At 37.3% G+C, this 12,801-nt stretch overlaps 1 protein-coding gene across 1 annotated transcript in view; it reads right to left on the bottom strand.

Moving 5' to 3' along the window:
- Positions 1–776: 776 nt before the first annotated feature.
- Positions 777–12,801, bottom strand: part of LOC148004659 (uncharacterized) — a 37,495-nt gene continuing 25,470 nt past the window's right edge. Inside the window, exon 5 of the mRNA XM_087559472.1 lies at positions 777–966. Coding sequence (XP_087415598.1) covers positions 847–966 — 120 coding nt within the window. The 3' untranslated portion in view covers positions 777–846. The remainder of the gene's footprint in view (positions 967–12,801) is intronic.

Below are 12,801 nucleotides of genomic sequence, written 5' to 3'. Positions count from 1 at the left end.
GTACTCTGTGTATTTTTTCTCTCTAGAAAATGAACTGGAAAACAGATTAGGTAGTCATTGGAAAAACTGGGTTTTTTTAAGTATTTTTATTAAAAAATCGACACAGTATTAGTTTTAGCTGTCTTTGTGAGCAGTCAACTATTACATGTTAATCAACAAAACATCATACCAACAATGCAAAAATCATATTGTGTACGACTACTTAACATGGTCAAAATATGAAAAAAAGGCAGTTACAGAGTATGATAAGAAGTAACGATCATGCAAACTGTGTTGTGCTGTTTTATAATCTGATGTACTTTATTGTCATGAGTTGTCATGTACACTTATAGAAGGTCTTCTAATTTCTAACCCTATTCTAGATGGTTTGAAACAATGAGAACACTACATCATGGACCCTGAAATTTCACTTATGTTAAGGCCCAAGACAAACAATATTAAACAAATATGAGAATAAATCAAAACAGGCATTAGATGGTGATCATACCTCATGAAATTAAAATAGGCTGATGTAATTTTTAGCAGTTGGTTGATTATTTAGCATAGGTGGCTTCCATATGAAGAAGTAATGAGGAAGGTCTAACCACAGCAGTGATCAATAGGAAAGGGCTGTTGTGTTTAGCTGTAGAGGGCCAGTGATTTGAATTAGGTTACACCGAGGGGAAATCAAAAGGATATATTAAAACATCGAAGATATAATTTAAGACAGTAGTTTTATGGATTCCACAAGGGGACCTAAAAAAAAGAGAGACAACAGAACATTAACTATTTAATGATTTAATTAATTATTTATTTATTTAGTAATTATTTTGCTTCTAAATATCTAATTACAGCAGTGAGGGAATTTTAATGGAAGGAAGTCTTAACAGACAAAGCTGAAGGCTTCCATGAGTTGAGTTCATCGCCATTTGAAAGGATCGTTTCTCCTTTGTCCAATGTAGAGTGTAGAAGATCATGGCAGCTGCCCTGAGGAATGGAGACATGGGTGACTATGTTTTACTAATTCTGATCATGAGGACCCCAACACAGCTGCTATACTATTTCCAATTAATTTGACTTTTACACCATAAAATATCCTTCACTTGATATTATTTAGACTAAAAATTCCAGAGACTTCCCCACCACCGTAAGCAGCTCTGGATCCTTAAGCTCAGGAAATCTGCAGAACTTTTCAAAAACTCAGGCTGTCAAATAGAAAAAAATAGTTTCATGAATGAATTAAACAAAAGAAGCTTTGTGACTTAAGAATAGTGCTGTCTCTAGTTTCTGAGAAGGTAGCTCTTTAGCTTTAAGAATGTCATTTGGTGATGGCCTCAGATGCATTTTTGTTTGTTATTTGGTTTTGTTCCATTTAGAACTGAACTTTATGGTAAATAAAAATGCACCCCTCTCTCATCAATCCTCAGGAAATAGAATATTGAAGGCAATGGTGCTATACTCTAAGGAGTCTGGAGAGTTTAGCCATTGTAGCTCATAGTCTGTAGGATTTAACATTTCAAGCTGATACTTTATGTCCTTCCTTGGTACCAAGAACTGTCATATAGAGTTCTGCTCCTGGGCCAAATGATGAGATCACATCCCAGCCACCATTGGCTTTGTTAGAATATTGTCATGAAGAACTTCTTCTCTATACTCTGCAGAGTCTGAATTAGTTTTAGACTCGCCAACTTCAAAATCTGCAGGTGGTAAGTGTACACACGTGGGAACACCTGGAAAGACAGAGGTTAGGAATGGAAAACAGAATCTGACACTCAGAAATGCTCTTCTTCGCACAGCACACTTACTTTATGATTTAAAACACATGTCAAACAATGCAAGGACTGGAAAATTATACATTGATAATTGAGACTTCACTGTGTGACATTTTGCATTCTTTTAATTAGAGTCGTGGCCAAAGGACCTAAATTATATGAATAATTTCTAAGTAAAGGGGCAATTAATCATGGATGTTCTCTTCTGTTAATCTGTTTTGAATTGTTCCAAAGTAGAGCAATGAAAACATGTACCACCTTCTTCAAACATTGAGTACACACATGGAATCTATTTCCATGGTATTTCCTTTATGAATGTCAGGTCCTTGCTATGTATAATATTTATGTTGTGTTACAGAGATGATACTGTTATATTTAGTGGGTTTTCAAAGAACTAACTAATTTAGCATATAGTCTTACAAGTACGTCAATTTCTCTTCTCTCACTTCTGGATTTCTTGTGTTTCTGTGGTTAATAAAATATGCTTGGGTATAACCAAGACACTTAGACATAAAAAATTAACTCTGCCTTCAAAACGTTCCCAAGGAAAATATTTTCATTTAAGATTACATACTTTATGTTTATTCTTTTGATTTGTTCCATAAAAATGGTGAAGGACTAGAAAGAAAGATCAACAGAAATGAGCACTAGATGCTCTGTCCTGAGAAAGGAATTTCTATATCAGAATATATGTAGGTCACTGCACACAATCCAATCATTCCAGCTTCAAGTGATGCACCACTCTATTTTGCCCTATACAAGTACACACACACACACTAGGGAAAATATTTTTTTATGAAATCATTCACCATTTGACATATGCCTGTAATTATTCAAGGCTCTGGGAAAATACCAACAATAAAAAAATGGCTATGATACATTTTATCAGAGGCAGAAAACAAATATATCAATTCAAAACACTTAAAATGATAAATTGTATGCATAATGGTAAATGCACAGTATAGCATTTTAAATAATTAATAAATAAAAACATACACTGAAGCCATTTAGTGTGAGAGCATGGGGGATGACATGTGTTAATACAAACTTGACATCATTATTTTTTCTTAGAAGTATATTAAAAGAAAGCAAGAGAATTAGTGTGAAAGTCATGTGGGAATGGAGCTTTTAAAATTCATTTAACTGACAGAGAGTAGTGGAGAGATGTATGACTGGAGAATAGTGACTGAGATATGGCCAAGCTCACAGATTTGAAAGAGCACATTTCCTACAATCCCTTATGAAGCATTGTAGGAACTTTAGTTTGTTTTTGTTTGTTTTCTGAAATTGTAATGCAAATATATTTTTGCCTTAAAGATGTAGTTTCAGTATTCTAAGGTAGTCTAAGTTTTTTAATTATTCACTGGCATAATAGAGCCCTAAATCTTCATTGAGTAGCTCTCTTTATTTGGAATACACAATTTATTAAGGCTTTAAGGCTTTTGATTTATTTAATGCTTTTTGTTCAACAGATCCTACCTACTTGTTACCACCAGAATGGAGATGTACAAATTCGGTAATACACTCAGACAGTCTATATTGATCTAAACAATATTATGACAAGGACAGGACTTAAAAAATCTAGGACAAGACTCTAAATGTGATTGGTATTTTCTATGTGAAATATTTGTACTCTTCAGATTATTCTTGTTGAAAAGTGGAGAAAAGGATGTATCAGATCAATGATCATGTACCAAACACTTGACATATTCTATTTGTTGTAACAAAGACTCCATATCTGACTAGCACCCTCAATTAGAGTGAACTCTAGACTTAAGCTTGGTAGAGTTTACTTGTGCTGGGTAGGTGCCATCTGTTTGGATAGAATCAAAATTGTTTAATTGAATTAAAAGAAGGTCTGAAGGGTCTATAGATCCATTTTTATTCAAGTGAACTGTATATTTTTGCATCTTTAGATGTATTCTTGCCTGGAATTGGTATAATAGTTTGAGCCTTCTTATATTACCTCTACTTCTGTGATGGTTATTATTCCATGAAAGAAAAACAATAACAACATACTACCATGGATTTACTACTTATCTTCAATTACATACTCAGATAACAGGTTGAGGGACACATAATGTCATGTGCCCTTGAAATCTAAGCACTTGCATTGGTATTTCTCTGTCTTGATTCCTAAAACTATAACTTCTTAGTGTGGTATGTGTATATCGTGCATGTGCACTCACACTAGCAACACATCAACATCCCCAGTCACTTTCCATATTCTTTTTGTGTGAAACTGCCTTAAACTAAGTCTAATTAAGTAACAAAACTTGCTGAGCCAGCTTCCCTGGTTTACATGCAGAGTTCAAGCATATTATTTATTCTTCTTTCTCTCTCACTGGTGCCTGGAGAACAGCACATGCTACCACATCAGCTTTTTTTTTCCAGAGCTGGCGACCAAACGCAGGGCCTTGCGCTTGCTAGGCAAGCTCTCTACCACTGAGCCAAACCCCCAACCCCCACATCAGCTTTTATATGGTGGCCTGGTATTAAACTCTGCTCTCTTAACTATCTCCCCAGCCTTTGTTTAGTTCTCCAACAAAAAACTGACACATATCTGAGGAAAAAAAATACTGTTTTAGTTGAGTGAACTTACTTTTACATTCTTTATACTTCATTCTTTTTTTTTTATTCACTTGAGTATTTCTTATATACATTTTGAGTGTTATTTCCTTTCCCGGGTTCCGGGCAAACATCCCCCTCCCCCCTCCACTTCCTTATGGGTGTTCCCATCCCTATCCTCCCCCATTGCCACCCTCCCCACAACAGTCTAGTTCACTGGGGATTCAGTCTTAGCAGGTTCCAGGGCTTCCCCTTCCACTAGTGCTCTTACTAGGATATGCATTGCTACCTATGAGATCAGAGTCCAGGGTCAGTCCATGTATAGACTTTAGGTAGTGGCTTAGTCCCTGGAAGCTCTGGTTGCTTGGCATTGTTGTACATATGGGGTCACGAGCCCCTTCAAGCTCTTCCAGTTCTTTCTCTGATTCCTTCAACGGGGGTCCTATTCTCAGTTCAGTGGTTTGCTGCGGGCATTCACCTCTGTGTTTGCTGTATTCTGGCTGTGTCTCTCAGGAGCGATCTACATCCGGCTCCTGTCAGCCTGCACTTCTTTGCTTCATCCATCTTATCTAATTGGGTGGCTGTATATGTATGGGTCACATGTGGGGCAGGCTCTGAATGGGTGTTCCTTCAGTCTCTGTTTTAATCTTTGCATCTCTATTCCCTGCCAAGGGTATTCTTGTTCCCCTTTTAAAGAAGGAGTGAAGCATTCACATTTTGATCATCCGTCTTGAGTTTCATTTGTTCTAGGCATCAAGGGTAATTCAAGCATTTGGGCTAATAGCCACTTATCAATGAGTGCATACCATGTGTGTTTTTCTGTGATTGGGTAACCTCACTCAGGATGATATTTTCCAGTTCCAACCATTTGCCTATGAGTTTCATAAAGTCATTGTTTTTGATAGCTGAGTAATATTCCATTGTGTAGATGTACCACATTTTCTGTATCCATTCCTCTGTTGAAGGGCATCTGGGTTCTTTCCAGCTTCTGGCTATTATAAATAAGGCTGCGATGAACATAGTGGAGCACGTGTCTTTTTTATATGTTGGGGCATCTTTTGGGGCATCTCTTATGCCCAAGAGAGGTATAGCTGGATCCTCAGGCAGTTCATGTCCAATATTCTGAGGAACCTCCAGACTGATTTCCAGAATGGTTGTACCAGTCTGCAACCCCACCAACAATGGAGGAATGTTCCTCTTTCTCCACATCCTCTCCAGCATCTGCTGTCACCTGAGTTTTTGATCTTAGCCATTCTCACTGGTGTGAGGTGAAATCTCAGGGTTGTTTTGATTTGCATTTCCCTTATGACTAAAGATGTTGAACATTTCTTTAGGTGTTTCTCAGCCATTCGGCATTCCTCAGCTGTGAATTCTTTGTTGAGCTCTGAACCTCATTTTTTAATAGGGTTATTTGTCTCCCTGCCGTCTAACTTCTTGAGTTCTTTGTATATTTTGGATATAAGGCCTCTATCTGTTGTAGGATTGGTAAAGATCTTTTCCCAATCTGTTGGTTGCCGTTTTGTCCTAACCACAGTGTCCTTTGCCTTACAGAAGCTTTGCAGTTTTATGAGATCCCACTTGTTGATTCATGATCTTAGAGCATAAGCCATTGGTGTTTTGTTCAGGAAATTTTTTCCAGTGCCCATGTGTTCCAGATGCTTCCCTAGTTGTTCTTCTATTAGTTTGAGTGTATCTGGTTTGATGTGGAGGTCCTTGATCCACTTGGACTTAAGCTTTGTACAGGCTGATAAGTATGGATCAATCTGCATTCTTCTACAAATAGAACTCCAGTTGAACCAGCAACATTTGCTGAAAATGCTATCTTTTTTCTATTGGATGGTTTTGGCTCCTTTGTCAAAAATCAAGTGACCATCGGTGTGTGGGTTCATTTCTGGGTCTTCAATTCTATTCCATTGGTCTATCTGTCTGTCTCTGTACCAATACCATGCAGTTTTTATCACTATTGCTCTGTAATACTGCTTGAGTTCAGGGATAGTGATTCCCCCTGAAGTCCTTTTATTGTTGAGGATAGCTTTAGCTCTCCTGTGTTTTTTGTTATTCCAGATGAATTTGCAAATTGTTCTGTCTAACTCTTTGAAGAATTGGATTGGTATTTTGATGGGGATTGCATTGAATCTGTAGATTGCTTTTGGTAAAATGGCCATTTTTACTATATTAATCCTGCCAATCCATGAGCATGGGAGATCTTTCCATCTTCTGAGGTCTTCTTCAATTTCTTTCTTCAGAGTCTTCAAGTTCTTATTGTACAAATCTTTTACTTGCTTGGTTAAATTCACACCGAGGTACTTTATATTATTTGGGTCTATTATGAAAGGTGTCGTTTCCCTAATTTCTTTCTCGACTTGTTTCTCTTTTGTGTAGAGGAAGGCTACTGATTTATTTGAGTTAATTTTATACGCAGCCACTTTGCTGAAGTTGTTTATCAGCTTTAGTAGTTCTCTGGTGGACCTTTTGGGATCACTTAAATATACAATCATATCATCTGCAAATAGTGATATTTTGACTTCTTCTTTTCCGATCTGTATCCCCTTGACCTCCTTTTGTTGTCTGATTGCTCTGGCTAGAACTTCAAGAACTATATTGAATAAGTAGGGAGAGAGTGGGCAACCTTGTCTAGTCCCTGATTTTAGTGGGATTGCTTCAAGTTTCTCTCCATTTAGTTTAATGTTAGCAACTGGTTTGTTGTAAATGGCTTTTACTCCGTTTATGTATGGGCCTTGAATTCCTATTCTTTCCAGGACTTTTATCATGAAGGGGTGTTGAATTTGGTCAACTACTTTCTCAGCATCTAATGAAATGATCATGTGGTTTTGTTCTTTCAGTTTGTTTATATAATGGATCATGTTGATGGTTTTCTGTATATTAAACCATCCCTGCATGCCTGGGATGAAGCCTACTTGATCATGGTGGATGATAGTTTTGATGTATCTTGGATTCGGTTTGCCAGAAATTTATTGAGTATTTTTGCGTCGATATTCATAAGGAAAATTGGTCTGAAGTTCTCTTTCTTTGTTGGGTCTTTGTGTGGTTTAGGTATAAGAATAATTGTGGCTTCATAGAAGGAATTCGGTAGTGCTCCATTTGTTTCAATTTTGTGGAATAGTTTGGATAGTATTGGTATGAGGTCTTCTATGAAGGTCTGATAGAATTCTGCACTAAACCCATATGGATCTGGGCTCTTTTTGGCTGGGAGACCTTTAATGACTGCTCCTATTTTAGGAGTTATGGGGTTGTTTAACTGGTTTATTTGTTCCTGATTTAACTTCGGTCCCTGGTATCTGTCTAGGAAATTGTCCATTTCCTGCAAATTTTCAAGTTTTGTTGAATATAGGCTTTTATAGTAAGATCTGATGATTTTTTGAATTTCCTCTGAATCTGTAGTTATGTCTCCCTTTTCATTTCTGATTTTGTTAATTTGGACACACTCTCTGTGTCCTCTTGTTAGTCTGGCTAAGGGTTTATCTATCTTGTTGATTTTCTCAAAGAACCAACTTTTGGTTCTGTTGATTCTTTCTATGGTCCTTTTTGTTTCTACTTGGTTGATTTCAGCTCTGAGTTTGATTATTTCCTGCCTTCTACTCCTCCTGGGTGTATTTGCTTCTTTTTGTTCTAGAGCTTTTAGGTGTGCTGTCAAGCTGCTGACATATGCTCTTTCCTGTTTCTTTCTGCAGGCACTCAGCGCTATGAGTTTTCCTCTTAGCACAGCTTTCATTGTGTCCCATAAGTTTGGGTATGTCGTACCTTCATTTTCATTAAATTCTAAAAAATCTTTAATTTCTTTCTTTATTTCTTCCTTGACCAGGTTATCATTGAGTAGAGCATTGTTCAATTTCCAATTATATGTGCGCATTCTTCCCTTATTGTTATTGAAGACCAGTTTTAGGCCGACGTGGTCTGATAGCACGCATGGGATTATTTCTATCTTTCTGTACCTGTTGAGGCCCGTTTTTTGACCAATTATATGGTCAATTTTGGAGAAAGTACCATAAGGGGCTGAGAAGAAGGTATATCCTTTTGCTTTATGATAGAATGTTCTATAAATATCTCTTAAGTCCATTTGGCTCATGACTTGTCTTAGTCTGTCTACGTCTCTGTTTAATTTCTGTTTCCACGATTTGTCCATTGATGAGAGTGGGGTGTTGAAATCTCCTACTATTATTGTGTGAGGTGCAATGTGAGTTTTGAGCTTTAGTAAGGTTTCTTTTATGTATGTAGGTGCCCTTATATTTGGGGCATAGATACTTAGGATTGAGAGTTCATCTTGGTGGATTTTTCCTTTGATATGAAGTGTCCTTCCTTATCTTTTTTGATGACTTTTAGTTGAAAATTGGTTTTATTTGATATTAGAATGGCTACCCCAGCTTGCTTCTTCTGACCATTTGCTTGGAAAGTTGTTTTCCAGCCTTTCACTCTGAGGTAGTGTCTGTCTTTCTCTCTGAGGTGTTTTTCCTGTAGGCAGCAGAATGCAGGGTCCTCGTTGCATATCCAGTTTGTTAATCTATGTCTTTTTATTGGGGAGTTGAGGCCATTGATGTTGAGAGATATTAAGGAATAGTGGTTATTGCTTCCTGTTATATTCATATTTGGATATGAGGTTATGTTTGTGTGCTTTTCTTCTCTTTGTTTTGTTGCCAAGACAATTAGTTTCTTGCTTCTTCTAGGGTATAGCTTGCCTCCTTATGTTGGGCTTTACAATTTATTATCCTTTGTAGTGCTGGATTTATAGAAAGATATTGTGTAAATTTGTTTTTGTCATGGAATATCTTGGTTTCTCCATCTATGTTAATTGAGAGTTTTGCAGGATACAGTAACCTGGGCTGGTATTTGTGTTCTTTTAGGGTCTGTATGACATCAGTCCAGGATCTTCTGGCCTTCATAGTTTCTGGCGAAAAGTCTGGTGTGATTCTGATAGGTCTGCCTTCATATGTTACTTGACCTTTTTCCCTTACTGCTTTTAATATTCTTTCTTTATTTTGTGCGTTTGGTGTTTTGACTATTATGTGACGGGAGGAGTTTCTTTTCTGGTCCAATCTATTTGGAGTTCTGTAGGCTTTTTCTATGCCTATGGGTATCTCTTTCTTTAGGTTAGGGTAGTTTTCTTCTATTATTTTGTTGTAGATATTTACTGGTCCTTTGAGCTGGGAGTCTTCACTCTCTTCTATACCTATTATCCTTAGGTTTGATCTGCTCATTGAGTCCTGGATTTTCTGTACGTTTTGGACCAGTAGCTTTTTCTGCTTTACATTATCTTTGACCCTTGAGTCAATGATTTCTATGGAATCTTCTGCTCCTGAGATTCTCTCTTCCATCTCTTGTATTCTGTTGCTGAAGCTTGTATCTACAGCTCCTTGTCTCTTCTTTTGGTTTTCTATATCCAGGGTTGTTTCCATGTGTTCTTTCTTGATTGCTTCTATTTCCATTTTTAATTCCTTCAACTGATTGTTTGTGTTTTCCTGGAATTCTTTCAGCGATTTTTACGATTCCTCTCTGTAGGCTTCTACTTGTTTATTAATGTTTTCCTGTGTTTCTCTAAGGGAGTTCTTCATGTCTTTCTTGAAGTCCTCCAGTATCATGATCAAATATGATTTTAAAACTAGATCTTGCTTTTCTGGTGTGTTTGGATATTCCGTGTTTGCTTTGGTGGGAGAATTGGGCTCCGATGATGCCATGTAATCTTGGTTTCTGTTGCTTGGGATCCTGCGCTTGCCTCTTGCCATCAGATTATCTCTAGTGTTACTTTGTTCTGCTATTTCCAACAGTGGCTACACTGTCCTATAAGCCTGTGTGTCAGGAGTGCTGTAGACCTGTTTTCCTGTTCTCTTTCAGCCAGTTATGGCGACAGAGTGTTCTGCTTTCGGGTGTGTAGTTTTTCCTATCTACAGGTCTTCAGCTGTTCCTGTGGGCCTGTGTCTTGAGTTCACCAGGCAGGTCACTTGCAGCAGAAACGTTGGTCTTACCTGTGGTCCCGATGCTCAAGTTTGCTCATGGTGTGTTGCTTATGAGCTCTCCGTGGGGGCAGCAACCAGGAAGATCTGCCCCGCCCTTTCCGGGAGCTTCAGTTCACCAGGGTTCCAGATGGAGTTTGGTGTTTTCCTCTGGAATCAGTGATGTGGGCAGAGTGCAGTCTCTTCTGGTTTCCCAGGCGTGTTTGCCTCTCTGAAGGTTTAGCTCTCCCTCCCACGTGATTTGGGTGCAGAGAACTGTTTATCTGGTAGATCCCTTCAGGTTCTGGCGGTGTCTCAGACGCAGTGGTCCTGCTGCTCTTGGGCCCTCCTCTGGGGGAACCCAGAGTTCTTATCTACTTCATTCTTAATTTTTAATTCAAAGTTCGTTTTTGTCATGTTACTCTTGTTTTACATGTTGGTTGTGTGCACCTTATGCTGTGTCCTGTTGAATATGTGTCAGCATTAATCTAGTCAAGGTGATAGCTTGCCTTCAAATTTTATCCTCATTCAATCTGTTTTGTATCTATGTTGTTTATGGTTAAATATAAACATCTGTTTTTTTTTTATAAATTCAATGTGTTTTATATTGTTTCTCACTACTGTCAGTAAGTTTCGCCCAGTAATAGCTTAACCTGCAAAATCATTTCTGTCTTCTGCATGGCACAATCACATTGTACCGGGAGACATGCAAACCAAGAGCATTCTTTTCTAGAGAATTTGTTGTAATATTCTGTCTTATATAGTACATGAGTCTAGTGTTCAAACACATTCATGTATTGTTACTGTCCCACAATTCTACCATTTCTACCTCGCCGAATGTAGAAGATCACCTTATGGTCACTTCACACTTTTGTTCGTTCACAGCCTAGCATGAACAAATTTGCTCCTTTTTTTTGTTGTTTCGTGTTTTTGTTTGTTTCTCTTAAGGTTTTTGACTCTGTGATAAATGTTGAACTGTAGAATAATAACCCTCTGCTGGTTTAAATGAGAACTGCCCTCACAGGATCATTTGTTTGAATACTTTGCTACAAGTTTGTAGACCTGTTGGGGAAGGATTAGAAGGTTTGGCCTTGTTGAAGGTAGTGTTTATTGGGAAGACACTTTTAAAGTGTTTTCTTTTTTCAGTATCCTTCCTCTGTATGTCATAATTCCTGATCAAGATGTGATCTCTCAGCTGTTCACATGACCATGTCTTCTCTTTACCATGTTAAACTCTAGACTTCTGAAAATGAAAATACAATTTATTTATTACATGTCTTTGATCATAATAGTTTGTCACGGCAATGGAAAAGTAGTTAACAGATCCTGCACATTCTTGGTACTAAATTCTTCTTCCTGAACCCTTAATGAGAGGAAATTTCATTTCTTTAAGTGCGCATCTATTTTCTGATAGATGACATTTCACTTCTGTAAATTCTGATTCTAGAATCTCATTCCTCTCTGGGATGAGTGATGATTTGACATGGTTTATTGTTGTGATAATCAATGATAGCTTTATATTATGAGATAGGCATGTGTTATAAGTGAGAAATATATTCATCATCTTCTAACAAATATGTGATTTGAATCCCATCTGTAGATTTTTCAAGGATTGGAGTCAGATATATTCATAGCAACTCTCATGGTCCTCTCTTCCCCAGTTAAGCTTTGGAAAGGAAAATGTATGATTCCCTGTAGCTATCTTTATAATAGCATCTTATATCTGACCTGTAGCTTCTCCTATTCATTAGCTACTGGAGACAGTATTGTTTTATAAACTGCCAAAAGGCTCTCACTTCCATATTTTACTTTGAATTCATGATTGATTTCTTTTATCTCTTCATTAAATTCTTCAATATATCAATATCACTCAGCCACCTCATTCATATGTTTTTAGCGTATAATTAGTATTTTCTTTAAAACACTCGATTTCCTGATATATGTATAAGAATCATTCAGCAGTTTACTAAGACATTTCTACATCTGTGAAACACATAATACTGGGGCCATTACAGTTTTCCAGGGACTGTCAGCAGTCTATACATCACTGACAAGATTCTCATTGCCAGCTACACAGCTGGTGACTCTCCAAAAAAATTTCATGTTCACAGAAGCTTCTTAAGTTCACAGAAACTCTCCTCTCAAAACCTCCTGTGTATAGAATACAGGATGCCTGTTCACTCAGGTGTTTTACTGGTAGAGGAAAACTAGTCCGGTTAATAAGGGAATAAAGATACAGCAAGGGTAATATGTACATAGCTCAGTTGCAAATAAGACTATTTCTTTCCTTTTTTTCTGTCTGTCTGTCTGTCTGCCTATCTATCTATCATCTATCTATCTATCAGAAAACAGGATATGAGAAAGAAATTAAAAATTCTATAAAGATATGAAAAATTAATTAGACTTTGTTTCTCTGTGTTGGTATATCATTAGCTATATATTACCTATGGAGATAGAGTATAATTTTGACACATCAGCTATCATCACTTGAGTAAAGGAAGTTCTTACAGAAATCTAGCCATGTTTCAAGCAGCCAA

Source organism: Rattus norvegicus, chromosome 7 (assembly GCF_021556685.1).
Source record: "Rattus norvegicus strain SHRSP/BbbUtx chromosome 7, alternate assembly SHRSP_T2T, whole genome shotgun sequence".
Taxonomy (NCBI): Eukaryota; Metazoa; Chordata; class Mammalia; order Rodentia; family Muridae; genus Rattus; species Rattus norvegicus.
Note: the sequence above shows the minus strand (reverse complement) of the source record. Positions and strands in the feature narration are given on the sequence as shown.